This window comes from Penicillium verhagenii (assembly GCF_028828195.1).
Source record: "Penicillium verhagenii strain IBT 33310 chromosome Unknown utg000003l_segment0_segment0, whole genome shotgun sequence".
In the NCBI taxonomy this organism is placed as follows: domain Eukaryota; kingdom Fungi; phylum Ascomycota; class Eurotiomycetes; order Eurotiales; family Aspergillaceae; genus Penicillium; species Penicillium verhagenii.
Genome location: NW_026643167.1, coordinates 1,658,261 through 1,685,568, shown reverse-complemented (window position 1 = coordinate 1,685,568; position 27,308 = coordinate 1,658,261). Strand labels below are relative to the sequence as shown.

General features: G+C 48.4%; 9 protein-coding genes across 9 annotated transcripts; 6 read left to right on the top strand and 3 right to left on the bottom strand.

Annotated features, from left to right (window-relative positions):
• Window positions 1–1,122: 1,122 nt before the first annotated feature.
• On the top strand, window positions 1,123–3,088 carry N7466_002026 (putative sterol o-acyltransferase (APE2); the record flags this gene model as incomplete). The annotated part of the gene is made up of 6 exons (XM_057161424.1): window positions 1,123–1,244; window positions 1,322–1,765; window positions 1,841–2,554; window positions 2,643–2,898; window positions 2,960–3,001; window positions 3,062–3,088. The coding sequence occupies 6 exons, from the start codon at window positions 1,123–1,125 to the stop codon at window positions 3,086–3,088; spliced, it is 1,605 nt and encodes a 534-aa protein (XP_057024709.1).
• A 1,599-nt stretch (window positions 3,089–4,687) lies between these two features.
• Window positions 4,688–6,295, bottom strand: N7466_002025 (J domain-containing protein; the record flags this gene model as incomplete). Its single annotated transcript, XM_057161423.1, has 1 exon — window positions 4,688–6,295. One exon carries the CDS (start codon window positions 6,293–6,295, stop codon window positions 4,688–4,690), a length of 1,608 nt encoding a protein of 535 aa, XP_057024708.1.
• A 3,545-nt stretch (window positions 6,296–9,840) lies between these two features.
• N7466_002024 (metallophosphatase domain-containing protein) lies at window positions 9,841–11,128 on the bottom strand (the record flags this gene model as incomplete). Its single annotated transcript, XM_057161422.1, has 2 exons — window positions 9,841–10,769; window positions 10,933–11,128. 2 exons carry the CDS (start codon window positions 11,126–11,128, stop codon window positions 9,841–9,843), a joined length of 1,125 nt encoding a protein of 374 aa, XP_057024707.1.
• Window positions 11,129–11,986: 858 nt separating this feature from the next.
• N7466_002023 (60S ribosomal protein uL13) lies at window positions 11,987–12,985 on the top strand (the record flags this gene model as incomplete). Its single annotated transcript, XM_057161421.1, has 4 exons — window positions 11,987–12,007; window positions 12,111–12,246; window positions 12,452–12,764; window positions 12,847–12,985. The coding sequence occupies 4 exons, from the start codon at window positions 11,987–11,989 to the stop codon at window positions 12,983–12,985; spliced, it is 609 nt and encodes a 202-aa protein (XP_057024706.1).
• Window positions 12,986–13,953: 968 nt separating this feature from the next.
• Window positions 13,954–15,973, top strand: N7466_002022 (putative AMP-binding domain protein; the record flags this gene model as incomplete). The annotated part of the gene is made up of 5 exons (XM_057161420.1): window positions 13,954–14,094; window positions 14,185–14,380; window positions 14,441–14,893; window positions 14,960–15,589; window positions 15,654–15,973. 5 exons carry the CDS (start codon window positions 13,954–13,956, stop codon window positions 15,971–15,973), a joined length of 1,740 nt encoding a protein of 579 aa, XP_057024705.1.
• A 697-nt stretch (window positions 15,974–16,670) lies between these two features.
• Window positions 16,671–17,370, top strand: N7466_002021 (uncharacterized protein; the record flags this gene model as incomplete). The annotated part of the gene is given in 2 exon segments (XM_057161419.1): window positions 16,671–16,724; window positions 16,738–17,370. 2 exon segments carry the CDS (start codon window positions 16,671–16,673, stop codon window positions 17,368–17,370), a joined length of 687 nt encoding a protein of 228 aa, XP_057024704.1.
• A 1,563-nt stretch (window positions 17,371–18,933) lies between these two features.
• N7466_002020 (putative ubiquitin ligase complex F-box protein GRR1) lies at window positions 18,934–20,737 on the top strand (the record flags this gene model as incomplete). The annotated part of the gene is made up of 2 exons (XM_057161418.1): window positions 18,934–20,343; window positions 20,402–20,737. The coding sequence occupies 2 exons, from the start codon at window positions 18,934–18,936 to the stop codon at window positions 20,735–20,737; spliced, it is 1,746 nt and encodes a 581-aa protein (XP_057024703.1).
• A 471-nt stretch (window positions 20,738–21,208) lies between these two features.
• On the top strand, window positions 21,209–24,220 carry N7466_002019 (M28 family metallopeptidase; the record flags this gene model as incomplete). Its single annotated transcript, XM_057161417.1, has 1 exon — window positions 21,209–24,220. The coding sequence occupies one exon, from the start codon at window positions 21,209–21,211 to the stop codon at window positions 24,218–24,220; it is 3,012 nt and encodes a 1,003-aa protein (XP_057024702.1).
• Window positions 24,221–24,584: 364 nt separating this feature from the next.
• Window positions 24,585–27,262, bottom strand: N7466_002018 (uncharacterized protein; the record flags this gene model as incomplete). Its single annotated transcript, XM_057161416.1, has 7 exons — window positions 24,585–24,652; window positions 24,731–25,576; window positions 25,650–25,828; window positions 25,893–25,981; window positions 26,087–26,138; window positions 26,198–27,144; window positions 27,206–27,262. 7 exons carry the CDS (start codon window positions 27,260–27,262, stop codon window positions 24,585–24,587), a joined length of 2,238 nt encoding a protein of 745 aa, XP_057024701.1.
• Between the last annotated feature and the right edge of the window lie 46 nt (window positions 27,263–27,308).

Genomic DNA, 27,308 nt, shown 5'->3' with positions numbered 1-27,308 from the left:
AACCCCCGGACGGGGTTCCAGGGGAGGTAAGTAGAGCAATCGGAGTGAGGTAGGGGAAGCAGAGCCAGTCCCAGCAAGATGGGGCGTCTGGGCGAAATGTAGCTAAGTTGGTTGCAGCACTTTGAGGGATCGCGGTCTGGGCTTTATTATTATGCGTGGGCTTGGGGGTCTTTCTTGGGTTGACCTGGCTTCTTGGCATCCACAGCGTGCACTAGTCCATATATGGAATAGCTGCATATTACCTCATCATTCTAAAGCCTGAGGCATTAATAATGTATTACGTAACGAATCGGTTAATAACTAACTAACCAAATTAGTTAGTTACCTCACTTTGAAAGGGTTACTGAGTATCATAGCTTGAGTACTCATTGCTGCTGACAATGAAATCGAAAATCGAGTACATTGTATGTACAGTATACATAGCATTACATATCCTTTGTTTTTTATTTTTTTTTAAAAAAAAGCTTCTGCCTTGAGTAGATCAGGACTATGAATCCCAACGAAAATGAGTTTAATCTCTATAGCGTCTCTCTTATGACCATACATAGCTTCATCCTTGATCTCCACATATTTGTTCCATCAGGTCCATTTGAAAACCCCTTTGAGTAAGACAAGCTACTAACTCCATTGAGTAGCACAGCCTCAATAATTCTCAAGAGGCCTGTTCTTGTTGGGGAGGCATTCCGTCCCCTTAACTTGAAAGAAATAAGGAAGCCTGATGCCGTCCCGGTTGTTGCATAGATTGATAAACATTCGATATAATTCAAAGTCTGTACAAAACATTCTATTATTGTAAATCAATTTTACTTGGGGCATATAACAACTTTTGATATTCAGTCTGCGATACTTGATTTTTTTTTTGCTTTTCTAATAAGAAAAATACATTTTCCAGCCCTGCGAGAATTGCGACCCCAGTTCCTAAAATATCCTTTAAAGGCCGACCATTGACGTAGTTGGTTGTTGGACCCGTTTTCCCGCTCCGACTGCTCTCTCCGTCTTTCGACTTGATTCTTCCCAAACAAACCAAACAGCTCCACTTCCTATAGTTTATGGGCTTGTGGTCAATGTGAAATATCTCCTATATTCCCGCAATTGCGTCCTCCTCCAAGGCCTCCTCCAAGGATGTCTAGCGCCATCTCCCATGGTTCCCCAACGCTGCTGCGGCCGCGCGCCGTTCCCCTCCAATCCGAGAAGTCGGAAGTGAACCTCACCCCACCAGCTTCTCAGCTAGGCCTGGATGCAAGGTATACATGCCCTGTCAAATTTGTATGCCTTCAATTGTCGAGTGCAATGGCTAATATTTGCGCTTCTTAAAACATAGCGGTCGCTCCACCCCCGTCCCTGAAGATGCTCCTCCCTCGGCGCATTCGATCTCTACGGCCCGTAAACAAGTGCGCGCTCGGAATCGCCTCTTTTATACAATTGACTACATCCCCCGTGTGTCCCACTTTGACCCGGATAGCGACTACCATAACTTCCGCGGTTTCTTCGTCCTGTTCTGGATCTCGCTCGTCATCATGGTCGTTACAACCGTGCTGCGCAATATCAAGGATACTGGGTACCCGCTGCGAGTGCGGGTATGGAGTTTGCTAAGTGCTAATGTGTGGGAGCTGGGCCTGAGTGATCTCGCAATGGTTGTAAGCTCGAGTTTGGTTCTACCGCTGCATCGGCTGTACCGCCGCGGCCCGCGTTGGCTGCAATGGGCGCGTGGTGGCATGATTGTGCAGAGTTTCGGCGAGGCAATCTGGCTAGCTGTATGGATAAAGTAAGTTGGAACTCTGCTTCATGGCTGCTGCCACAGTCTGGTTGTAGGTTGGCTGCTAACATAGATGCTTAATAGCTGGCCGTTTATGCGCATTTGGACCTGGACCGCCCAGGTCTTCTTCACACTGCATGTCCTGACCATTCTTATGAAACTGCACTCCTACGCCTTCTATAACGGTCACCTCAGTACAACTGAGCGCCGTCTGGCAGACCTAGACAAGGCCGATAAAGTGGTCCCTAGCTCGCCCAAGGCAGTTCATTATCCGGAACCCTCACGTCGTCGTACATCTGTGAAGCAGTTGGAAGATGAGGAAGTCGATAATATAGAGCCTCTGGTGCGCCTGCGCGAAGATCTGGCCACGGAGCTGACCTCCCCACTGGGCAATATCTCTTACCCCCAGAACCTTCATATTGGGAACTATGCAGACTTCCTCTTCTGCCCAACCCTCTGTTATGAGCTCGAGTATCCACGGCGACGCGAGCGTCGCTGGTCAGAGATTGCATACAAGACTGCGGCTGTCTTTGGATGTATCTTCCTGCTCACTCTGACCAGTGAGGAGTTCATTGTACCAGTCTTGAGCGAAGCCGGTACCCAACTCCAGGCATTCCCGAATCTTGCAGACAAGGCCCTTGTTCTGGCTGAGACCATCAGCATGCTCTTATTCCCCTTCATGATCACCTTCCTCTTAGTGTTCCTTGTCATCTTCGAATATATCCTGGGTGCATTCGCAGAGCTGACCCAGTTCGCGGACCGACACTTCTACTCAGACTGGTGGAACTCGTGCGACTGGTGAGATTTATCTACCCTATTCTTACTAAAAACTTACTAAAAAAAGAAAAAAAATATATATATCTAACTAATCTGTTTCATCTTCTAGGCTCGAATTCTCTCGTGAATGGAACCGCCCCGTCCACCACTTCCTCTTCCGCCACGTCTATTTCCCCGCTCGATCCAATTTCTCCCAGCCCGTCGCCATGTTCATCACATTTCTGGTTAGCGCAGTTTTCCATGAGTTAGTCATGAGCTGTATCACCAAGAAACTCCGTGGCTATGGATTTGCGGCCATGATGTCGCAGTTGCCCATCGTCGCTATTCAGAAGTCTCGCTTCTTCAGAGGTCGGACTGTTCTTAATGTGAGTGGTCATGTATCTTTTTTTTTCTGGTGACTTTCGGAATACTAACTTATCTTGTCAGAATGTATTCTTCTGGTTCTCGATGATTCTGGGCCTCTCGGTGGTAAGTCCTATCTAAGTTTGATTACGTTATTCCGAACAGAGGCTCTAACAATTGCTTTAGATGTGTGTATTCTACGTCTTAGTTTGAGATTGTTTATTTCCTTGCTGCTGCTGAGATTGATACCCCCTTGACGCGGCGTCGGTGATTTTGCACATATGGATGTTGGAACTAGTATGCAGGCCGATGGGCTTTTTTGTTGGACAGGCAGGTTCTGCTGTCGAGTGTGAGAGCTATTCACCCAATAGAGATAGCCCGTAGAAACGTCACATTTAAATTTGTGTTGTAATCAATTGATTTGTCTAATTTTACCACCAGCCCGACTGGTTGTTTTACTTGTATATAGCTGCGATACTTCGAAGGTCCACTTTGACTACCTATTTTCGAAATTTAATACTTTTAGCGTTGGAAATTCTCCTCTTCAAATCCTTTCCAATGTTGATGATACACCTAGGGAAATCTCCAGCACTGGCGTACTTAGGTAAAAATGGGGGCCTGGCAAGGGTGTTTCTCATACATACAAAACTAACAGCTATTGAGATTGATTACACAGAAGCCTCCATTGATACTACTTAGTACTAAGCTAGTAATAGGCATGTAGTACGTATTCAATGTTAGATCCATAGACACCGAGACAGCTTCCGAATACGAACCAGTCACCTGGCCAATTGGTGCAACCTCCAGTAGGTATTTAGAAGAGAAAATCAAGATTCAAAGATATGGGATGCGCACTTAATGTCAACATTGAATCAAGGTTAATATGTGTCAGAAATTGGCTCTTCCAAGGTTACTTTACTAGTACTACTGGGTAGCGGAGAAGTTGGCACTATGTGTGGGTCATGGCGCGCTCGGTATTCGAGCGACAACATTGAAAGTAATTTTCAAATTATACAATGTAGTAGTATGATACATAAACGCAGCAAAACTTGAAAGCAACAAATCAAACCACTTTTTTTGAGCTTATATGAGTTATACAGTCTAAAACATTATGCACCACGCGCATGAAATACCAAGAGATATCAAAAAGATAGAAAAAGATAGAAAAAAGATAGAAAAAAGATAGAAAAAAGATAGAAAAAAAAAACCATATCACATGTCATTGAGTCAAAGGACATAAATTCGTAAGTAGAGATTTCCCAACGAGCATCCACGGGTATCTAGATATGACAGAGCCCGGGAGGGAGACACATTTCCAGGTAAAGCTGTGAAGAAGAAAAGATGACAAGGCCAAAGGAACCAAAAATGGGTCATCAAGTGAAATTTCAAAGTTTGCGCCGCGTAGATGAGTATGTTATGTTGTGATATAATATGTGTTAATAACACCGAGTAGTCCCTTTCCCCATTGCGCCGAAAGAAACCGAACCCCACCGGGGTAGATCACGCAGATCTCGAAACCCAAACCGAAACCGTCCCAATGCTCAATGCGAAGGTTGAGGTACATGAAAATTGGAAAAGATCCATGTTCACAGCTGGCGTGATGGCTTGCAAGCCATGAGTTTCCGTGGTAAGGAACTGCCTTGGGCAGTTCGTCAAGTATAGACATGAAGGGGGGAGACAAAGGAGTCATGTAGGTTGAGTCATGGGTCATAAATGCGTAGTAAAAAAGAAAACATTAAAGCATTGAAACAAAATAAAAGTAATAGATAGCAGCGTACGGTCGTCAAGAGCTGTCGTCAATGGTGGACTGTGTTAGGCATAGGCCACGGAGGGTCGGCGCGTGCGGATATGATCGCTGTAATAATAATTGTGACCGGGGGACATGTTGACATCACCGGGTCGGATTTCTCGGGTGTATTTGACGTCTTCACTTCGGATTTGTGGGGAGTATTCCACATTGGCATGGGTGCGGGAGGGTCGTGCAGACGATCTTACAGTGCGGACCTCGACACGAGGACCTGATTCGCTCATATACGACTGGGTGGTACTTGCTCGCTTGGGCGGAGCCATGCGAGGTACACGTTCTCGTTCCCTTTCGGGGGAGAGTGTGCGGTGCCTGGATGGCTTGGAGGGCTCGATGATAATAGGGTCCGGGTCGATCTTGTATCGAGCCGCAACCTTGGGAGAGCCCTTGGGCGCCATTTCAGGCGTATTGGGACTTGAGTAGCCCGAGTCGTATTTTTCGCGTAGCTTTGATGACCGTGGCGGGAAAAGATCATTGACCATCTTGCTGAGAGGGTTATCGTCGGTCCGAGTGCGGGATGATTCCCGTGCAGGGCGGGAGTATCCTGCAGTGGTGGCAGAGCGGACTGCACCAAACAATGTGGGGCGAAGAGATGTCTTTGGACCCGGCATTGTGGTTGCCGTGGGGATCTTTGGCGGCTTGCCTGAATCGTAGCGTGGCTCCAGATCTTCATACGAGGAGTTGTGGCGCGAGGACGAGCGGACTGGGTTCGCCCGGGAGGACCGTCCCGAGCGCCGGGGTGTGGTCTCTGGTTCAGCGGACTCGTAACCACGGGATCGCTGTGGAGACGTTCGGGGTCGGTAATTGTCATACTTGGAACGTTCAATGTGTTCCTCGGCACGGCTGACCTTCTCGTGATATTGATCGTCTTCGTAAACTGGGCGTTCGTGACGCCGAGAAAAGGACTCTGTCGGACGAGAACGGGACTCTCGGGGTTCTCTGGACCGACGAGATGGCTTGGGAATGTAGGCTTCAGAGTCACTGGAATCGGAACCTCCGTCGGAGACGACAAACGGACCAAATGATTCGTACTTTTCCGATTGCTGTCCCCGTCGTTCTCTATCGCGACGTCTCTGTCGCTCAGAATGTTCGGCCTTTGTGTTTTCACGAGATTCCTTGGCAGCACGTTCGCTGCTCGGTGGAACTCTGGTCTTCTTCTTCTCTTCCTTCGCCTTGGGTCGTTTCCCACCAAAGTCGTCGTTCTTGCGAGAGAATGATCGGGGCTCTTCGGTGAATCTTTGTTCTTCAAAGTAAGTAGGATCAAATGGTGCGCGCTCCTCGACAGGGTGACCTTCACGCATCTCGCGCGTGGTGGGCATGCCACGTGCAGCCATCTCGGCCTCCTCAGCTCGACGTTTCTTTTCCAACTCCCGTCGGAGTTCCTGTAGTTTTATTTTTTGGTCGTAACGGAGTCGGCGAGTGGGGTCAGACAAGAGCTCGTAGGCAGCCTGTACCTCTTGGAACTCCTCTTGAGCGGCATCTCGCTGAGCCTGATCTTGAATCTTATCGGGGTGACATTTCAATACTCGTTTGCGATGGGCAGCCCGGACTTCGGTGAGAGTAGCGTCCTTGGGCACACCCAGAGTAAGATATGGGTCTATATCGGGTTGGGACATGATGAGGGTGTTGAGGCAATGATCATCGGATAATGACCCCAAGGAATTGAAAGAGGGTGGTAGGTAGGTAGTAGATGTAGGTGGAAATCGAAAGAGGGGAAAGGGCGGTGGAGGAATGCTGCCAACTTAACGTTGACGTTGATCGGGCGAGATATCCACTCTGGTGTCGGCGAATGCACTGGGGCGATCAAGAGGCTTCCAGAGCGGGATTATTTATTAAAATAATTGGATTTCAAATACCAGTGGAAAACGGATATAATGCCGAAAGAGATTCTTCAATCTTCCAAAAGGGCTGAGTAACTCGGCCCGTGGTCTCACTTGTTGCAAAGGGTATTCCAAGGTATTATGTCGTCAAGGGAAGCGATGGAAGCACCGAAAGAATAATGTTATAATCTGCCAGCACTCGAGTGCCAGTGGTATGCCAGGGGCGAAAGTTCCTTTAGGGGGAAACCTTTTCGGTCCTGGCTTTTCTCCGCCACTATAATCAAGGTGGCGTGGAGACTCCCCTTTTAACACGTAGGTACCGCCTCACTCCGATGCCCAACAGTGGGAAGAAAGTTACTTATATATATATATATTTTTTTTTCTGAAATGATTTTCATGATTCTGATGAATTCCATTATCTCATACTTATGTGAATCATGTAGATACTGGAGAGGGAAATAAAACCAGAAATATACAAATCCTAGGTAATAGTACTTTAGTTTTCCCCCCAAAGATGACAGTTTCCTTTCTTTCCAAGGCTGGCCTGTGCGCCTCTTTTTTTGAGATTTGCCCAAAAGAAAAAAGAAAAAAGAAAAAAAAAAAAAAAAAAAGAGAAATACTGTATGTATGTACATAAGGGCTCTCAGCCAATCAAAGGAGCGCCTCACTTCTTTCTCGAGACCAAATTCCTCCAAATTGGATTTTTTACGGAGTACATACTTTACCATTACCGTCCTTACGAGTGGGGCGATCAATAGGAAACCCCGCATACATAAACTCTTACATTTTTTATTTTACATTTTTCACATTTTTCATATTTCGTACTGACTTTTTCACCGCAAATGATTCGCTGTGGTAATTCCAAAGCCCCCAATTATGTGTACCTGTTGGCCACCGCCCCTTGTCGTACCCAGTACTCCGTAACTCGTAAAGTAAGTATTGAAGGAGAAATCAAGTAACTGGAAATCCCTTACAATAACCCCACACCAGGCCACCCTTAAGAGTGCGTGCCTGATTTCCGCGTGGGCATGAATCCGATGATGCCTTCCACAGCCTTGAATTACCTATATATAGAAATTCTACAACATCGAGACTCTTACTAGATCTGATTTTTCTGACTGTACAACGAGATACCTGCCATTTGTAGCTCACATCCATGGATGCTGACTAGGGGGGGAAAGAAAAAAAATCCAAGTACTCTGTACTCCCTACGGAGTACCGGCAAGGGGGGGGGCCTTCTTATGCCTGGTTTTTGCTTCTCTCAAACTCCATCCCGATCGCCGGCGATGCATGGAGCCCTTCAAGATTCGTAACTCCGATCTTCTAAACGGACACCCGGAGATTCCAAGTAGATGGCACGAGCACTGTGTACCAGATCGTCCCATTTTCTTACCTATACTGCTAGTAGGTAGAGAGAATGGGGGGAAAAAGGAAACATGAAAAAGTCATCTGCATCTACCCCCCCCCCCCCCCCCCCCCACTATCCATATCTACCTACTGAGAGGTACTCCACGGCCACCACCCGTTTCTACTAGTTCTGTCACCAGACACCGAGTACTTGAAATATTCTCATTATCAGCTGGCGTTGATCAAATGCTAACAATGAATTAGTTCATACTGATCTAATTCCCCAAAATGAAGATGTCATCTAGAACATTTAAATCAAAGAAAGTTGGTTGAAACCACATAGATTGAATTCACTAGTCATTTTTTTCAGTATCACCAGTTCTCTCCTCCAATGTTCCCTGTTCAAGTCATTTGACTGGAATGTGATCGGTGCTGCAGTGACCCGTCCACGCCGAGGTTTCCATCTCAACGCCTCACCCCGGTCGTCATATTCATAATCCTCCGGCTCCAGTCAACGTGTTTGCTCTAGTCGTACCAGAAGAGTCCCGCTTGCCGAAACACAGGCTTTCAACCTTAAATAAAGACTCCATGGCCTAGGCTCGGTGAATTCGCGATTGGATGACACGAGGTGGTTACCCATCGATCCAGATGTCATGATATGTTACAGGGAATTGTCCAAACAGATGCGAGAGTGATCTCTTATTTTTTAGTTTGATTTGTTTATTCTCCTTGGGTCCCGCACAACTTCGGAGGTAGTAAGGACCGATATAGGAGTAAAGCCGGTGGATTGATAATTGTTTCACACTCCTGACACATGCACCCCAAAGCAAAGAGGAGGGGGAGGAGGGGTAAAAAAGAACTGCCCAGGTGGCCTTCTAGGCAGTCTTGCCCTGCGTCATCACTTACTGTCTCTTTGTTTCATTGGAGCCGGAATAGTCGGCCTTGACCAGTCATTCGTGTCGTGGAAACTACACTAGAGATCAATACGGGAGGTGATTTACGATAAAAGGCAAAGGAATCATTTTCTGAAGAAGATCCCTTAATGATCGGCCTCGCATGGTCACATCCGTGTCAGAGATGGTGGGCGGCCCGAGGGTTGGTTCGTGTGGGCTTTTCCTTGTTCCACTCCCGTTGCGCGAGGAAGCGCTTGCAGATGTGATTCGGGTTCCAGAACCACTTTTGAGTTTCAAAGCTAGGTATTGCAGGTGACTGGGGTTTGATGCTCACTGCTGGGATGCGCCATTTTTCATTTGTGGAGCGCGATATGTCAGATGAAGAGATTGACATGCGGGGATGGTTTGGTTGTCGTTGGATCTTGGATGTTGGTTGGTTTCTGAGGAAGGCTACAATCACGGCACAGGTAGGTACTAACTAGTAGTGGGTCGTTTCATGGGGACCTGTGGACTGGTTCCCTCTACCATAATCATTCTATGGCTTTGTTTGCTGCATCGTATCATCGTATCATCGTATCATTTTACACAAGGCTATATCATGTAACACAAGGCTATAAATCCGAGGCCGAAAAAGCTCGGCTCGAAGGATCATCAAAGCCCCCATTAAAAAGCCCCCTCCCCCCGGGTCGCTTCACTCGGATCCATCAGCCAGTCCCGCGGGTCGAGAGCCAGCCTTTCGTAAACGCTCAGTCGATGCAAAGCGGTGCGAGGCTGCATCATAATGATTGCTCTGCGTACCATTCGACGAATCCCTGAGCAGTCATGCATCAAAGCGTCCATTCAGAGCTGCTGATGAGGCCAAAGCTCCACGGGGATCATGCATGGAAATGTGAAAAGCGACTGGATAGATGCAAGCCACCATGCACGGAGAAAACACCATTGCCATGCACAGATTCAAGTTGGAGGGTGCCGGCTAAAGTCCCCACATCCAACGAGGACGAGGAACTGCGGTGGTGGTCCTAAGTGTGCCGGCATTGAGTGAGAAAAAATAAAAAATAAAAAAAAAAGGCAAGGCACGAGATTAGCTAGGTCAGATGCAAATCACTTGGAAGGGTAGTAGCCCCGTCGTACTGGAAGTTCGAGATCCACCACGATCGGTGTATTGAATCGCTTGCCTCCCCGGTGCGGCCAGCTCGTAGCCAAGATGGCGGCGTTGACAATGCATGTCTCTCTTCTCAGCGTTTGCTCTATGTGGCCGACACCGCGCCTTTGGGTATCAGCGCTCAGAATCGGAGCCTTATTTTCGTTTGGAATCTGTTGAAACTCCAGTGCTACATCGGCAGCTGACCCGAAAGAGGATGATGGCATCGACGCCCTGGTTGTAGGATTCAAATTCAATTGCGAATTAGACTTCAAGGATGCAAATCCCTCGTTATCCAAACGCTCTCCTCGTTTGCCTGTCAAGTCAATAAGAGCCTGTTTCTTGCTGCCCGGCGGCGGCAAGACCCCCTGAGTGATATCACCGCTGCTGTCCGACCTAATAAGCGTGCGCGACAGTGGCATCTGCTCGTGCCAACAGACACGTTCATAGCCCCGAGCTTCATGCACATGGCCGCAAATAGCCAACGACGGCCTGATGCGGCTCAGTGCCTGGCGAAGTGCATTGCATCCGACGTTCCTGCCCGTAGGCTTTTGGTCGCAGTGAGACTGTGGTGGCGTATGCGTCACTACAATGTCGCTATCCGAAGGGATTTGATCCCACAGCGCCGTTGCATCCTTGCCGTTATTATATCCAAATGCCCAATTCCCTTCGAATTGCGAGCATGGGGACCCAAATACTTTGAAGGTGGTATTTGGTCCGTCTTTGCGACATAGATTAATGACAGTGGCCTGATGTTTGAGGTAGATGATAGAGGGCGTTGCACTCGTGACGGCTTCGAGGCATTGGATTGGATCTTCGCGCTGCGAGCCGTGGAACTCATGTCCATGTTTCGCGTAGAAGTCGGGATCCAGAGTGACATCGTGGTTCCCTAGTATGTAAGATATCGGTTAGGGGATCGAATGGATAGCGCAAGCTCTTGTCGTGGCACGCCTCCGCCAACATAATGAAAAACCTTAGATCCAACGTGGACATTTTGATACAGAACCATTGGGCAGCGGGTTTCATTTATAACCAAGAAGGAATGAACTGACCCGCCACAATGACCATTATTTCAAAGTTGGCCTTCGATATCCAATCCATCGTCCGGCGTACCTCGGCCAAGCTTCCCTTGTTAGTGAAATCGCCCGCATGTATCAATACATCCCCAGCCGGAAGCTTGAACCCTGCTTCTGAGGGGGTATAGCCATGGGTGTCGGATATGCAGACGAAACGTGTTTTGCGACGCATGGCTTTTGATAGATCCGGAATTTCTTCTTCCATTTGCAAAGTACTGAGTGTGTGTGCGTATTATTGACAAAGAATTTCAATCAAAAATATGCAGGTCGGCTCATATTGTCCACTTGCGGCGCTCGGGCCACGGTCGAATGGGCTGAGCTGGAGCTGGAGTTCAAAGGGCGTGGATGCATGGATTTACCTTTGACAAAAAGAAGAGAAAAACATATGTTACTTGGGATGGCGATGAATGGTAAAGATTAGTCATCGGACCCAGTCTTTCATTGATCATATTGATGGGGATCATACGATAACATTGAATGATACGTAATGCGATAAAGGCAGTACATACTTACTATGATCATTGCGTCTGAGACGGCAGCATCTTATTTAAGTCGCGATTATTTATTCTGTCATATGAAGCAATACCTAATAGAGGTCCAGAAGAGAGTGTGTAAAAGACCATCTACGATGTGCTTGAATGAGTACCATACTTTGAATTTCAAGGGCAATTTGAATCATTGCCACCATCTATAAATCAAATGGGTTTTCTAGAACACAGAACAACCAGCCCTAAATCAGAGCCCTAAAGGTTGATGGGCCACTGGCGCACACAATTGGGGGAGTCAGATCTCTTAGTCAGCACCGGAAAGTGGAAATCGTGAATTGCGGGTCTTACATAATCCATGTAAGAAAATGATTGGTCATGATTAGGGCTACCGCCCTGAAGGCTAGTCCACACACAGTAGTCTCTGGACAGACTCGCTTAGCCTCTTCGCCTGCGATCCATCCGACTTCGTTGTGCGTGCCTTCGACTCCAACGACAACAACCGCCGACAACCATCCAACCCATACACACGGTGACAGAGCAGGATGTCCACCTTCGATTCAGTGGTGCGTTCTTTATTCCCTACACTCGATTTGCGCCGCCCGCTGCTGCATCATATTCCAACCTATCTCGAATCAATAAATCGCTGACTGAATGGTCTTGAATTAGGTCGTCATCGACGGCAAGGGACACCTCCTTGGTCGCCTGGCCAGCACTGTTGCCAAGCAGCTGCTCAACGGCCAGAAGATCGTCGTTGTGAGATGTGAGGCCCTCAACATCTCCGGCGAGTTCTTCCGCGCGAAGTGTACGTTGAAAACCTCTCCACCTTGTATCGATATGGTGTCCAGCCAGTCCAAGTCCAACCCAAGAAGAAAAGTGTGCTCGCCAGGAGGAAAAGGGAACGGGAAAAGAGATCGAAAGGGGAATACGTTGGAAAGGACATGGACTTTGGACAACCATACTGGAACTGGCCTATATAACAGAACACTGACTCGATTTTCGATATACAGTGAAGTACCACGCCTACCTCCGCAAGATGACTCGCTTCAACCCCACTCGCGGTGGTCCCTTCCACTTCCGTGCTCCTTCCCGCATCTTCTACAAGGCTGTCCGCGGCATGATTCCCCACAAGACCGCCCGTGGTGCCGCCGCTATGGAGCGCCTTAAGGTCTTCGAGGGTGTCCCCCCTCCCTACGACAAGAAGAAGCGCGTTGTCGTTCCCCAGGCTCTCCGTATCCTGCGTCTGCGCCCCGGCCGCAAGTACTGCACCGTTGGCCGTCTCAGCCACGAGGTTGGCTGGAAGTACCAGGACGTTGTCGCCAGGTGCGTTTCACAAGTCCAGAAGTGGACTGCCTTCGAGATTTCCCACCGTATCTTGTTCCCACTAACATTAATTATTCTACAGACTCGAGGAGCGCCGCAAGGTCAAGAGCAACGCCTACTACGAGCGCAAGAAGGCTGCCCGCCGCAGCCTCGCCAAGGCCGAGTCGGGTGCGAACGTGGACAGCAAGACCAAGACCCAGCTTGCTCAGTACGGCTACTAGATACCAGATTAAGAGCGGCCGGTTGTTGTGTCTTGAGAGTGACGGGTCTGGGTTTCGGATCGCGGACGGTTTTATTTCAGCGAAACTTGAACGGCAAGCCGGTTCGACCTTGTTCTTATGGGCTTAGTCCCTCGTCCGTTGCAATGAATATCCACATTAGTTTGTGATGCACCATTGGGGCAGACCTGGGGGATTAGGTTCCTTCGGAATTTTCAAAAGCAGAAAAAACGGAGTCGCGGGATGAAAGGTTGTTCAAAATAGCTGGCTGTTGTCTCGCGCCGTGGCGGTTTAATCCAAAATTACAAAGTTCAACATGATCTTATGATGATGCAGGTTCATTACTACTATCACTATCTGGTCCGCCTTTGGTATATCGATAGATTTCCCCCTTTTATGGGTATGCTATCTCGGCTACCCTCGTTTCGGTTGGTTAACTCGACATTATAATATCCCCTACCTCTATTTTCGACAAACCCAATGCGCCTACTTTGGATAAATCAATCAGATCCGCTCTACCCATATTTCGCCAATGCTGCAACCTGGGCACACTTGGTCCTCGACCACGAATCATATAATATGAACAGTAGAGGGGCTTGGAAAATTTGATCGAATCAACGTATAATTTGGGCTGGTCCAAAACGCAAAATATTTTGGCTGAATCCTACATATAGTAGTAGTAAGTAGGATTCAGCTTGTATGGATTCGTGGATCGTACCGCATGGTTAGATGTGGTCCCCGTAGATCCCACATCCCACACTACTGTAGTTCCCGAAGCCCGGCCCGCATAACCTAGGTTAACATTACTAAATGGCCTCTCCAGGGCTCACGTTTCCCCGCATTTCTCCAACAACCCAATTCTCCAATTCCCCATTTCCCTGATCACCCACATTCCTGTTTATGCACCCTACATCACTGTGCAACACGGACTCTTCACCCTTCACCCTTGCGATAGGTCTCTTGCAGTAATAATGTCTGGCGTCAAATCTCGACTTTCGAGTCTGCTCGCTCATCTTTCGCCGACAACCTCGGCTCCGTTTGAGCATAACTTCAACCGGCATACCCTTTCACCGACTTTCTTTCTCCCTAGAGCTGCGGCTATCGAACCTGATGTAAGGGGTCAATTCATGCATCTTCCTTTCGGGCTAAGCAATGCTTCAAATACTGTACTAGAGGCGACATACTAACATGATCGAACTCAGGCGGAAGCGATCTACCATGTGACAGTTGATAACCGGATTCTTCGCCGAACCTACAAAGAGACTGCAGCTCGGGCATGTGGTCTCGCATATTATCTGAAGAAGAATGGGTTCCAAAGAGTTGGAATTCTTTCTCCCAATACACCGGCTTTCTTGGAATCTATCTTCGCAATTGCGGCCGCGGGCGCGGTCAATGTCGGTAAGATGTCATGACTATATATCGCATTTATGAGATAATATATACTGAGTGACTTTATAGCCGTCAACTATAGGCTCAAACAAGACGATATTGCTTATATATTTGAACATGGAGACGTGGATATGATCATCGTGGACAAGGAGTTTGAGCCCCTGCTTGCAACTTATCGGTCACAACATCCCAATGTTCCGTTACTTGTCGATGATGATAAGTTCAGTAAGCCCTGGGAGCTGATCGGTAACGGAAAATTTGGTGCTGCTATCCAAGAAGGATGGAAATACGACGAGGAAAGTGAACAGCGAGGATGGGAGGGGCTAGAGAGCCAGGCTGCCGACGAAGATTCTGTTGTTGCACTTGCTTATACCAGTGGAACAACTGCTCGGCCCAAAGGAGTGGAATTCACTCATAGAGGCTGTTATCTAGCAACATTGGCCAATGTGGTCGAGTCGGGTCTGAACTTCGATGCTGGACGGGCTAAATATCTATGGACGTTGCCCATGTTCCACGCGATGGGTTTGTTCTTACCTGCGAAAATATTCACAAAAACCCGAAGTCGACCGCTAATTTGATTGAATATAGGATGGACATTCCCATGGGCAGTGACTGCCGTTCGTGGAACCCACTACTGTCTCCGTAAAATTGACTACCCTGAGATCTGGAGAATGCTAAAGGAGGAGCAAATCACTCACTTCAATGCCGCACCGACTGTCAATACACTCCTTTGTAATGCCAAAGAAGCAGAAAAGTTGTCTCATCCTGTGCGCGTCACAGTCGCCGCAAGCCCACCAACGGCGCATCTGTTTGAGCAAATGACGGACCTCAATCTTCATCCGGTCCACGTTTATGGTATGACTGAGACTTATGGACCGATCACCAAGGGCTATTTCTTACCCCAGTGGAACCAAATCCCCGTCAAAGAGAAATATCAGAAAATGGCACGACAGGGTCACGGTTTCCTAACAAGTCTTCCGGTGCGGGTGATAAAAACTGATGTATCCGAGGGAACGATCATCGATGTCGAGCACGATGGCAAGGAGATCGGCGAGATCGTGTTTGTGGGCAACATCTGTGCCCGGGGTTACTACAAAGATTCCGAGGCTACCCGTAAACTGTTTGCGGGTGGCGTATTGCATTCTGGGGATCTTGCTGTGTGGCACTCGGATGGTGCCATTCAAATTCTCGACCGTGCCAAGGATATCATTATCAGTGGTCAGTAACACATCCATCTAGAGAACCCTCTGCGACTCAAGATATTAACATTAACATTTAATAGGTGGTGAGAACATTTCTTCTGTTGCTCTTGAATCGATGCTGGTCACTCACCCTGATATCCTTGAGGCGGGTGTGGTCTCAGTCCCGGATAGCCATTGGGGTGAACGGCCACAGGCCTTTATCACTGTGAAGCCAGGGAAGAATCTGGAAGGCCAAGATGTGATTAGCTGGGCTCGAAACTCAAGTGATATTAGTAAATTCATGATCCCACGGGAGGTGGTGGTCGTGGCCGAGTTGCCCAAGACCAGCACAGGCAAGATCCGTAAAAATGTGCTGCGAGAGTGGGTGAAGGGGTCTGAGAGAAGTAAAACCTCAAGATGAAAGGCAACATGATCTCTGAAATGCACTTGATTGGAGCTTCAATTGAAATGTTAATTACATAGTAGACATTGGTCGAAACATTTGTACAAAAGCTTAGAATCACTAGCACTTTAATGTGGTTGCCTCTCCCCTTCAAATGTTGGACTACTAGTACTCCACACATGTGCAGACATGGAGGGTGCCTGCCAGAAATTTCGCAGTTCAAAGAGAAGAAAGTGCGGTATTGGATATGTATGTACTATTGATGCAAGTAGTAGTACTGTGTTATGTACTTGTAGTACAATAAATCAATATGTATATACTGGTATCTACGTACTTGATTTCCTCTGCCACATCTTGGCTATCCCTTTCCGTTTTAGTGCTCAGGCTTTGCCGCTTTTGCTCACTGAGTAGAACTGAGCATCTGTAGATGTAGCAAAAAAACAAGAATACTAGTCGGCCGGCAGTATTTTAGGTAATTTTTCTAGTTGGTCTTCTCAAAGTGTTTTTTTACCTACTAAGCCTAATCAGGAATTTTCTGCAACTTTATTTCTATATTTAAAGGATAACATTGAACCTTGCACCCTATTCTTCTTCTCCATTCATTCCAAGTTTCACTCTCACTACTTTGTTCTTCTTAACTCATTCTAAGTTTCACTTGAGTCTCACTTCTTTGAATCTCATTATATTCGATTTATCTTCTTCAAAGTTACCCACCATGTCCCTCCAAGCCATTCCCGAACATCATCCAGATCTCCCATCTGGTCCTGGTGTTTTCACACTAGAACAGATACGATGCCTTGAAGAGGCTGCAATCCGATCACATTTCTCTATACAAGGGCAAGGCATATGATGAATTACGGCCAGCGGGTGATATCATTGACAGTGATGGAACAGTCAACCTAAGACCACTCAGCACATACCCCGGCGGAGACTTCAATTTCGATTTTAATGCGCAATGCTGGACCCCCGAAATTGAAACGGCTGAAGAGTACCGCAAATTTGCAGAAAGGAGAAGCCCTGCGGCCGATACCTGCATTATTCACATTCAGGTTCCGCGACCATTCATCAACAGCCTCCGAATGGAGAATCTATGGTATTCTCCCAACCGGAAAGAGTACATCTGGACCTGCAGGAGACAGGCTACCCCTCACCCGAAATTCAACCACCTCTGGCGACCTGGGCAAGCTGATATTGTCAGGGGCCCCATCTGTTCTACCCTCAGCACACAGCTAGTCCGCATCCGCAGAGAAAACATCCAAAGTCATATCACTAAAAACAACGTGATGCGATTGCTGTCTGGGAGAAAGGCCACTCAGTGGGTATTCGTTCAACGCGATGTGATTGATCGGTTAGCAGAACACATTCGAGGGAAGATGCATTTCATCATTTTCGAAGCCGCAGTTCGTTTCTCATGACATCGGTCTAGGGCCTACTTTCCGCTTTGATTGCAGCCGTTTTTCGGGTCGTTCTTTATTTAGTTAGGAGTTTGCTATTCTTACCCCCCTGGCTATTCTTACCCCCCCTGGCTATTCTTATCCCCCCTGGCTATTCTTACCTGGCTATTCTTACCCCCCCTGGCTAGATACCTGACTTTTCAGGCATCTTTACCTTCACACCTTACTTACAAAGAATAAACACACTCGCGCTGACATCAACAACTTCGCTGAGCTGTGCAGACCGGCTTTGCCGTCAACACCATTAGGTCTAAGAAGACTAAGAAGGGTGTTATCAAGACAGTCTGGCTCAGAAATATTATTTAGTAGTTTATTGTAGGATTTAGTATGGAAATCAGAATGGACTCGAGAATGGACTCGAGATTAAGCAAGATTAAGCAAGATTTAGAGCGGTCTCTAGATCATCCCAGATGTTGTCTTTAAATGGAGGTTTCAAAATTTATCTGTTGACATGTTTCTATCTCGAAAAAAATCACCCTTTATGCTGAAAATTTGCAACTTTTGCATGGCTACCCCCATGTAAATTTCCGTTGTTTGCGATGTCTGTCTGCCCATCTCACTACATAGTCAAGCCACCTTGCTCCTTACTAGCTGCTCCACAGATGGATAAGCCCATGGCCATCAGTGGTATTAGAGAGGTTCGGTGATCAGAGGGCCCAGAGAAACTGAAGCGAGATGGACATCGAATTCTGGCTAAACGAGGCCAAGGGCGAAACCAGAGCTGTAAGCACGATCAATATTAACAAAAGAAAAGCGAACGATTGGGTCTTGTGCAAGATGGGGAACTGGTGTCTCCACACTGCCTGTACGTGAACAGGTCCAAGTTGGGTTGGTGACCGGATCTTTCACGACGCCAATCGAAAGTTTTGTCTTTTACAAGAGAGAATTACCAGTGAGACATATCTCACCATTTGACCACTTGAAATTTCAGACTTTTGCCCAAAGATTATGGAAAAAGCAATCGACAAGATATCTTTCTAAACTCCAACAATCGTCACCCGGGCATCAGTCAAGTGGAGCCTTGGCATCCACGGGCCCGATTACCTCATCCTCCCCCTCCATCTAAGTTAACTAGTGACCTTTCCCCTTCATACCCTGCTTAGGCGATCCCCAAAAATCCAGGGTGGTACATCTGCAGGTGATGCACCGCTGTTCCGCTGCTATCTCTCTTGGTCATTTTCAGAAGCGCCACTTCCTTTCCTAGTCAAACCTACACGTTTTGCGGATCCCTCACTACGCTGTCGCCTTCTCTTCGCCCCATCGGGCTATCGAACCAGAGAAAGACCCCCATTAGCCACAGGTTTGAAGGAGGACTTGAGCTAGTGATTCTTCACCAAACTTATTGGAAAGGACCGACCGTCCGGGTTATTCTTTGCATTCTCCGAGTCTGCACACGCACACCGCCCATGCAGACATCACTCTGCGAGTGATGAGACCCTAGCCCTGCGACGATCCTAAGCCACCTCAAATCTTACCACTCACACAACCTTCAAATTCCTCCACCCATACAAACAGACCAGCAGCATGCCCCGCCAAAGACGTGTTGCTCGGTTACCGAGCGAAGTACCCTCCGAAACCTCCTCCTCAGCATCACCGGAACGCGCCGCAGATGACGACACAGACTTCTTCATGGCCCAAGCCAACGATTCACAATCTTCCATCGGAGTCGCCAATTTTCGCGATCTTCATGTGCAAACAAACCGATCCGTCCCAGTGCCCCCGATCGGCCACCTTCCGCCAGAGATATTGATCGCGATATTTTCTAAGCTAGTGTCCCCGGTGGACATCCTGAACTGCATGCTAGTGAGCCGCAACTGGGCTGCCAACTCTGTCGGAATATTATGGCATAGACCATCCTGTGGGAACTGGGACAACTTGAAGAGCGTGACAGCCTCCGTGGGCAATCCACTAAGTCTGTTCGCCTACGCTGATCTCATCAAGCGACTCAACCTGTCCACTCTGGCCCGTGATGTCAGCGATGGCACAGTCGTTCCTTTCACCCAGTGCAAGCGTATTGAGCGACTGACTTTGACCAACTGCTCCGAACTCTCAGATAAGGGTGTCTCAGACCTGGTAGAGGGAAACCGGCACCTGCAGGCGCTGGATGTATCGGACTTGGTACACCTGACCGACCATACCCTTTACACGGTGTCAAGGAACTGTCCGCGTTTGCAGGGCCTCAATATCACCGGTTGCAAAAAAGTGACAGACGAATCACTTATCATAGTATCACAGAACTGTCACCAGATCAAGAGATTAAAACTCAACGGCGTTGAAAACGTCTCCAATCGTTCCATCCTGTCCTTTGCGGAGAATTGTCCCGCAATCCTGGAGATTGATCTCCATGACTGCAAACTTGTGACCAGTTCCTCGATAACAGCCCTCCTCACCACCCTTCGTTACCTCCGAGAATTGCGTCTTGCGCACTGCGTTGAGATTGATGATTCGGCATTCCTAAATTTACCAGACGGTAGAATCTTTGAAAGTCTACGAATTTTGGATCTCACAGCATGTGAGAATTTGAAAGATGAGGCTGTGGAACGTATTGTTTTTGCCGCACCTCGTTTACGAAATTTGGTGCTGGCCAAGTGCCGCTTCATTACAGATCGCTCAGTACAGGCAATTTGTAGGCTGGGCAAGAACCTTCACTACGTGCATCTAGGACATTGCTCCAATATCACCGATCCGGCGGTCATGCAACTTATCAAAGCTTGCAACCGTATCCGATACATCGACTTGGCCTGCTGCAACCGCCTAACAGACGTCAGCGTGCAGCAGTTAGCTCTTCTACCTAAGTTGCGTCGCATTGGTCTGGTGAAATGTCAAAACATCACGGATTTGAGCATTAAGGCTTTTGCACGCCGCCGAAGCAATCCGATGGTCAGTAACTTGGAGCGTGTTCATCTAAGTTACTGCACTGGGCTTACTATGAGTGTAAGTTTTATTGTACCCTGTTTTCGAAGCGCTTTTATGCTAACATTGTTTCTGTCAGTCTATTCGACCTTTGATCAACGAATGTCCACGACTCACACATTTAAGTCTGACAGGAGTCCCGGAGTTCTTGAGTCCAGCCCTCACTAAATTTTGCCGAGAGGCACCAGCAGAGTTTACGCAACAACAGAGAGACGTGTTCTGTGTTTTTAGTGGGGAAGGTGTATTCAAACTCCGAGACTTCTTGAACCGAGACGAATTGAACCAACATGAAACCGAAGCCACGATGTACGACGACGACGATGAGCTAGACGAAGATGCGGGCCAAATGACCGGTCTAATGGATGCCACAGGCATCAACGATGAAGATTACATTGACGTCGAGACACTTCCATGATTGATACCCACTAGTCACCACTAGTACTTCTCTTCTTGATTATCCTATCTTTTACAAAGGAGGCCCTTTATCTATTTGTTTCACTGGATTCCTCTTTTCTTCTTCTTTTTCTTGGATTCCCTCTCTTTGCAAATGGCCTTTCAAGCATCGGGCCAGAAAGAGCCAGGATCGGGTCCACAGGTACAGACAATATTTCTACCAACATGAGCGAAGAATTCTCTTTCCCCCCTCCAGTGCGAAAATGCATACTCACTGTTAGCGAACGGGGACAACATGTTTTTTTCTCTCTCTCTCTCTCTCTCTCTCTCTCTCTCTCCCAATCTCAGGCTGGGCTACATAAAGTAACGTCAAATTTATGCGCAGATACGACTTATGTTTTTGATCTTTTTATTGTATTTTTGTAGCTAGTATAAACTTGAATTGTATGTGTGCAGCGTCCAGCCAAATCTGGTTAGGTTAAATTGATTATCAATGCGGCAATGCCTTAGTTGGACGGCAAATTCAGAGCTCCTCTCCCCGCATTCTTGCTCCAACTCCAACCTCCTTGCCACGCCACTTGGTGCACCCCTCATGGCTATCAAGGCCAAAAACCCACTGGCCTTTACGCCATGGCCGGTTACCATCATCGTAACAGTGGTCTATCTAGCTCTGCTTATTCCCGTGATCGTTCTCCACGAAAATGTTCCCTCCGCACCCCGAACGAGCCCCAAGGGCCTGAACCTTACCGAAGCATGGTCTGATCTGCAGACTCTGACCGGCGGCTTCCACCCTTACAACACTCACCGTAATGATGAAGTTCGATCTTGGCTACTTGAGCGCATCGACGCGATCCATTCTTCTTCCGTCGCGACAGCTGCTGCTGCAAATGAGACGACACCGGAAGTTTTCGTGTTCGATGACATGACCTCAAACCTAACTTCGATTGACAGTCAAGTTGGTGTATACTTTGAAGGAACAAACATTCTCGTTTACATCCGTGGCTGGGAAGACAAGCAGGAAAACTGGTGGGAGGTTCCCGGAAAAATCCCCACGGGAAAGGGCGGCGTGCTCGTTAATGCGCACTACGACAGTGTCTCGACCGGATATGGCGCTACCGATGACGGTGTTGGCGTTGTGACCTGCCTCCAGCTTCTGCGATACTTTACGACGCCCGCGCATGCGCCGCGCCGCGGATTGGTGGTGCTGTTCAACAACGGCGAAGAGGATTACTTGAACGGCGCACGCGCGTACAGCCAGCACCCGATGGCCAAGTTTGCGCATACATTCGTCAACCTTGAGGGAGCGGGTGCTGGCGGTCGTGCTACGTTGTTCCGGAGCTCGGACACAGAGGTTACGCAGTCTTATGCGAAATCGAAGTATCCCTTCGGATCGGTATTGAGTGCCAACGGCTTCGAGAGTGGTCTCGTCAAGAGTCAGACCGATTATGTCGTCTTCCAGGGCATGCTGGGTTTGCGGGGACTGGATGTCGCCTTCTTTGAACCTAGGGCTAGATACCATACCGATCAGGATGACTCCCGGCATACTAGCATGGCCTCAGTGTGGCACATGCTCTCTGCTGCTGTTGCTTCAACTGAGGATCTGGTTTCTGACTCAACTGACCGATACGATGGCCATATCCGGGACGATGGCCTTGTGCCGAGCGGCACGGGTACAAAGGCTGTATGGTTTGATCTTTTCGGCAGCACATTTGCTGTGTTCCGTATGCATACGCTTTTCGCGTTGTCGGTTACTCTGCTGATCGTTGCTCCCTTGACGCTCTTGGTTACAAGTGTTGCTCTGTCTAAGGCTGATAAGATGTATCTTTTCCGCTCTTCTGTGCAATTGGATACTGGCGACGAGACAGTGCCGCTCGGAGGTCTGCGCGGCTTGTTCCGGTTCCCATTCCTTCTTGCCATCCCCTCAAGTGTCACCGTGGGATTGGCCTACTTGGTCACGAAAGTCAACCCCTTTATTGTGCATAGTAGTACATACGCTGTGTGGGCCATGATGGTCTCTGCATGGGTCTTCTTAGCCTGGTTCGTGTCCTGTGTTGCCGACTTTTCGCGACCATCTGCACTCCACCGCGTATACACCTGGACCTGGTTGTTTGCTCTAACCTGGGCTCTCTTGGTTGTTGCCACTGTTTATGTACACGAGGAAGGCCTCGCTGGTGGCTACTTTATGCTCTTCTACTTCGCAGGTACCTTTTTGGCAACCTTAATATCCTATCTGGAGCTATTCTCTCTTCCTTCAAAGTCAGAGTACATTGGTGCCCACGCCCAGAGCTCTCGCCGACCCAGCAGCTTCGGCAGCCGACTTGGCACATCTTCCGGAGACGAACACGAGGATGAGGATGAAGTTGAAGCGGAACCAACGGAATCGACTTCCCTGCTTCGTAACCCGCAACGGACTACATTCGCCAACTACGTCACTGTCGCTGGTGGTCATGCCAACGAAGACGAGCAAGAGGAATATGATCCCAACGTTTATGGGCACGAGCAATCGTGGAGTGCCTCGATGCCTAGCTGGACCTGGATCCTGCAGTTGCTCGTCACGGTCCCTATCATTTTGATGCTCATTGCCCCGATCTCACTATTGCTGACCAGCGCTCTTCACCAAACGGGTCAAGATGGCAACCCCCAGCTGTTTGTGTACATGGCCATCGCCAGCTTGACAGCCGTGCTATTCATGCCGATGCTGCCATTCATCCACCGCTACACCTACCACATCCCAATTTTCCTATTCTTTGTTCTACTTGGAACCCTCATCTACAACCTTGTCGCATTCCCATTCTCAGATGCCAATCGCATTAAGTTGTACTTCTCGCAGCAAGTCGACTTGGATCAAGGAAACTCAACCGCCTACCTGACTGGCATGCTTCCATTCGTGGAAGACGTGGTACAAGGTCTACCTAGCGCAGGGGGTCACGCGGACTGTGCTTGGAGTGAAGCTCTTAAACGTACGCAGTGCTCCTGGAACGGCCCAGAGCCCCACGTCGTTCCTAATGAGAATGGCTCTGATATCTCGCCTTCTCCATCCTCGGAATGGGTCTCATTCTCCACAGAATCTACTGGCAAATCCTCCGTGCGCTTTGTAATCTCAGGCCAGAACACCCGCTCCTGTCGCATCACTATGGACGGTCACCCAATCACAAATTTCAATGTCCTCGGTGGCTCAGAGCCTGACAACCGCTTCCTGCACCCATCTCAAGATGGTATCCATGAAATTCGCCTCTGGAGCCGCACTTGGGAGAACAAGTGGACCGTGGATGTTAACTTCCCTGACGCTCAAGCGGATTCCACCCTTGCCGATCATTCGGACTCTATCACTGGCCGTGTCTCTTGTATATGGAGTGACATCAACACCCCCGGTCTTATCCCTGCCCTTGACGAGTTGAGAACGTATGCTCCTTCTTGGGTGGCTGCGACCAAGTTGACTGATGGCCTTGTGGAGGGATACCGGAAGTTCGAGCTGAAGCGGTCTAGCACTGGGCAATTGCAGTGAACTTGGCTCGCTGCTGTTTGATGTGGTTGGGTTGAGGAACCCCCTTTTAACCCCTATATCTCTATTAGGGTCGTGTTTTTTTTTGGATCTTTTCCTTATTGGGAGGGTATCTGTTTACTCCATGTACGCCATACTCATATCACTACTCATTCTTTCGGTGACTGCATAATCTCACGGTTTGTTCTATCTAGCCTGAAGTCATTGTGTTCAATTGTTTGTCTCGAGTGACCAAATATCATTGTCTCATACGTATACAATTTGTTCTGAAATTGACGACCTAATAGATTGAAAGACACATGAAGAGTCTTGTATGTATCAACTGCATATCGCTGTCATTCCAAGGTTCTAGACTGCCCACCGTCCCTTATTGATAATTTTTATTCCTCGAAACAGCCAGGAATGCAAGCGACCAAAGCTGCCGGATATCGGATTCTAAATATAATAAGCACAATGACAAACCCACGCACAAAACCCAAAGAGCATGAACATGGAAAAAGAACCTGAACTTACCAGTCTGACCACCAACCCCAGGGGGTGCCGGCAAATCCACCAACTGCGTCACCTGAAATGCCCCATCCTTGTAAACCCACGACCACATCTCTGTCGAGAGCTGATCATCATTCAACTCAATAGAATCCCAAAGCGCATTATACGCAGCCTTCACATTATCAAAGACAGAATTATCCGTGCAAAAATCTGGCACAGCTGCCTTCTTCTTCACAGAAGTAGACGTAGATGAATTGACAGTGACCTCGCACCGCCCCATCTGTAGCTCCAAGCCCTTCGCCATCATAGCCAGCGGCCACGACCACACAACCGTGCCATGATACGCACCCGTCGTCCAATTCTGCGCATAAACGGCGTCCTCACCAAATGCCGGGTTCGCGACCAACATCCCCACATCAGTCATCAGGCCTGCCGGGAACGTGCGCCGGATATTGGTGGCGGTGGAATTGAGGAGCGAGGAGAGTTGGGTGTCGTTTGTTGTGTTGAGGAGGTAGTGGCGGAAACAATCGTCCGTGTGCATCACGTTTACCTTGGAGAGATTATTGTAACCATCCAGAGATATAGAGTAGAATGATACGTCTGTGTCAATTGAGGAGGACTGATCTGGTCCGGCAAAGGAAGAAGCGTTTGTGTATGATTTGACCAAGGTTTGGGCTTGGGACTGGGGGATGGTCACTTCAAAGAATTGAAGCGTTTGGTCCTCCCAGATTTGGGCGTATTTGTCTGCTAATTGGCCCCATTGGGGTTTGTTTTTGTAGATGCCCTTTCGAGAAAGCGCGGCTATGGAGCGGAGAGCTGCTGGGGCGAGAGCTGTGTTTACGTCGAAGGGGATACGGCCTCCTCCGATGCCTTTTTACGTTAGTTCTTTGCGGTTTTCTTTTCTGTCGTTGATTCGAATGTGAAAACAGAGAATGTGTCATACCAAATTCACTGTCTCGCCACTGGCCAACAATTTGCCCGTCTTTTAGATGGATCAGATTATCTTTCGTTTGGTTTTCTGCAAATGGACCTGTAAGACGCATAATGCGCTCGGCGTTTATGAGGGCTAGTTGGCCCCAGGTCAGGTTTTGGTTCGCCGCGTTGATAGATCCTGCCGTTGTGCTGTGGAGTGTGATGTCAGATTGGGCACTTCGAGATAAGAAAAAACAACTTGGAATATGCTCACTTGAAGAAGGCTGAGGCTCGAGCTTGGCCAGTTGGATTTTCCAAGAAGTATCTCTGCATCAAGACGGGTAGGTAGTAGTCCGGGTCGACCTACAATATCGTTAGAGCACCAATCTACAATAGAGTATCGGCAAACAAACCCCAACTCAAGCGTAGTGAGGAAAGGGGTATACCTACCATGATATAACTACAAACCATAGCAGTACTGGTGATATTATCCTGCAAGTTCGTCCAAGTTGCATAGTCACTGACAAGAATCAGTAATGGTGCTTCCCATAAATAGGCAATATGTGAAAAGCAGCTTACCCAATAGTTTCTTCATGGCAAACACTCCCATCGGTCCGGTTAATACGCTCCAACACCGCACCTATAACAGCCTCCATAGCAGTCCCATTTCCAGTGCTTAGAACAGGCTCCAACAGAAGGGCGGAAATCATCGAGTCTCGCCCGAAATACGTCAAAAACCGCCAAGCCCCTGCAAGCAGTTTTTCCGAGTACGACAAAAATGAGAGTGCAGTGGTCTGGTCGGGCATCTCGGTAGTGAGATTCGCAGACTGGCTATTGAGTACAGCATCTGGCTTCAACGATTCCAGCTGTGGGTAATTCATTTCTGCCGTGAACAAATACTCGCCTGCCTCAAAATTCAAAGTGCGGTTCGAAACCGTGACATTACCATCGCCATTGGCGCTGGTGCCATTAGCCCATGGATAGAAAGAGATAGACGAAGTAGTGAGATTATCGAGCCAAAGCCGCTGGAGCGAGGCACTTCCGTCGCTGTTGGAGGTGTACTCGATGGCGTCCTGGATACTCGGGTAGACGATACTCGCACCCTCTACGAAATCGCGGATTGTGCGGATACTTCCCAGGATGGGTAAGGAGAGGGTTGCAGACGAGTTTAAGCGTATGATGCCCTGGACCCCGACATTTGGGTACGTGCTTGCTGATGCTGAGGCATTATAGACAGGTGCCAATGGCTGACCGATTGTCGAGTTTACCAGTTCAAGGGATAGTGTGCCGTTGACGCCATTCTGCGGCGCAAAGTATGCACATATACCGCTATTACCCGCGGGCCAGGCAATCAGTAGACGTGGACTGATGGTAGATAGATTGCTGTCCGACGAAGGAGTGGTGACCACTGCCTGGGCGGCGACATTGCAGTCGGAGTAGAAGTAGTTGGTATAGGGCGGGTCACTAAGAGACAATGTCGAAGCTGACTCGCTGCATACTGGTGCAGCGGAACGAGACTGAAGATGCTGGAAAAAATCCTGGTCAGTATAATGGAATGGAGGGATAAGTTAGTATAGCGCCACTTACTACATCACCACTCGCTATAGCGGCAGTTGCCGTTATGCTCAGTAGGGTGAGCTTCATTCGACTTCTCATGGTGCAATGATGCTATGAATCTCGCAATGGGGAT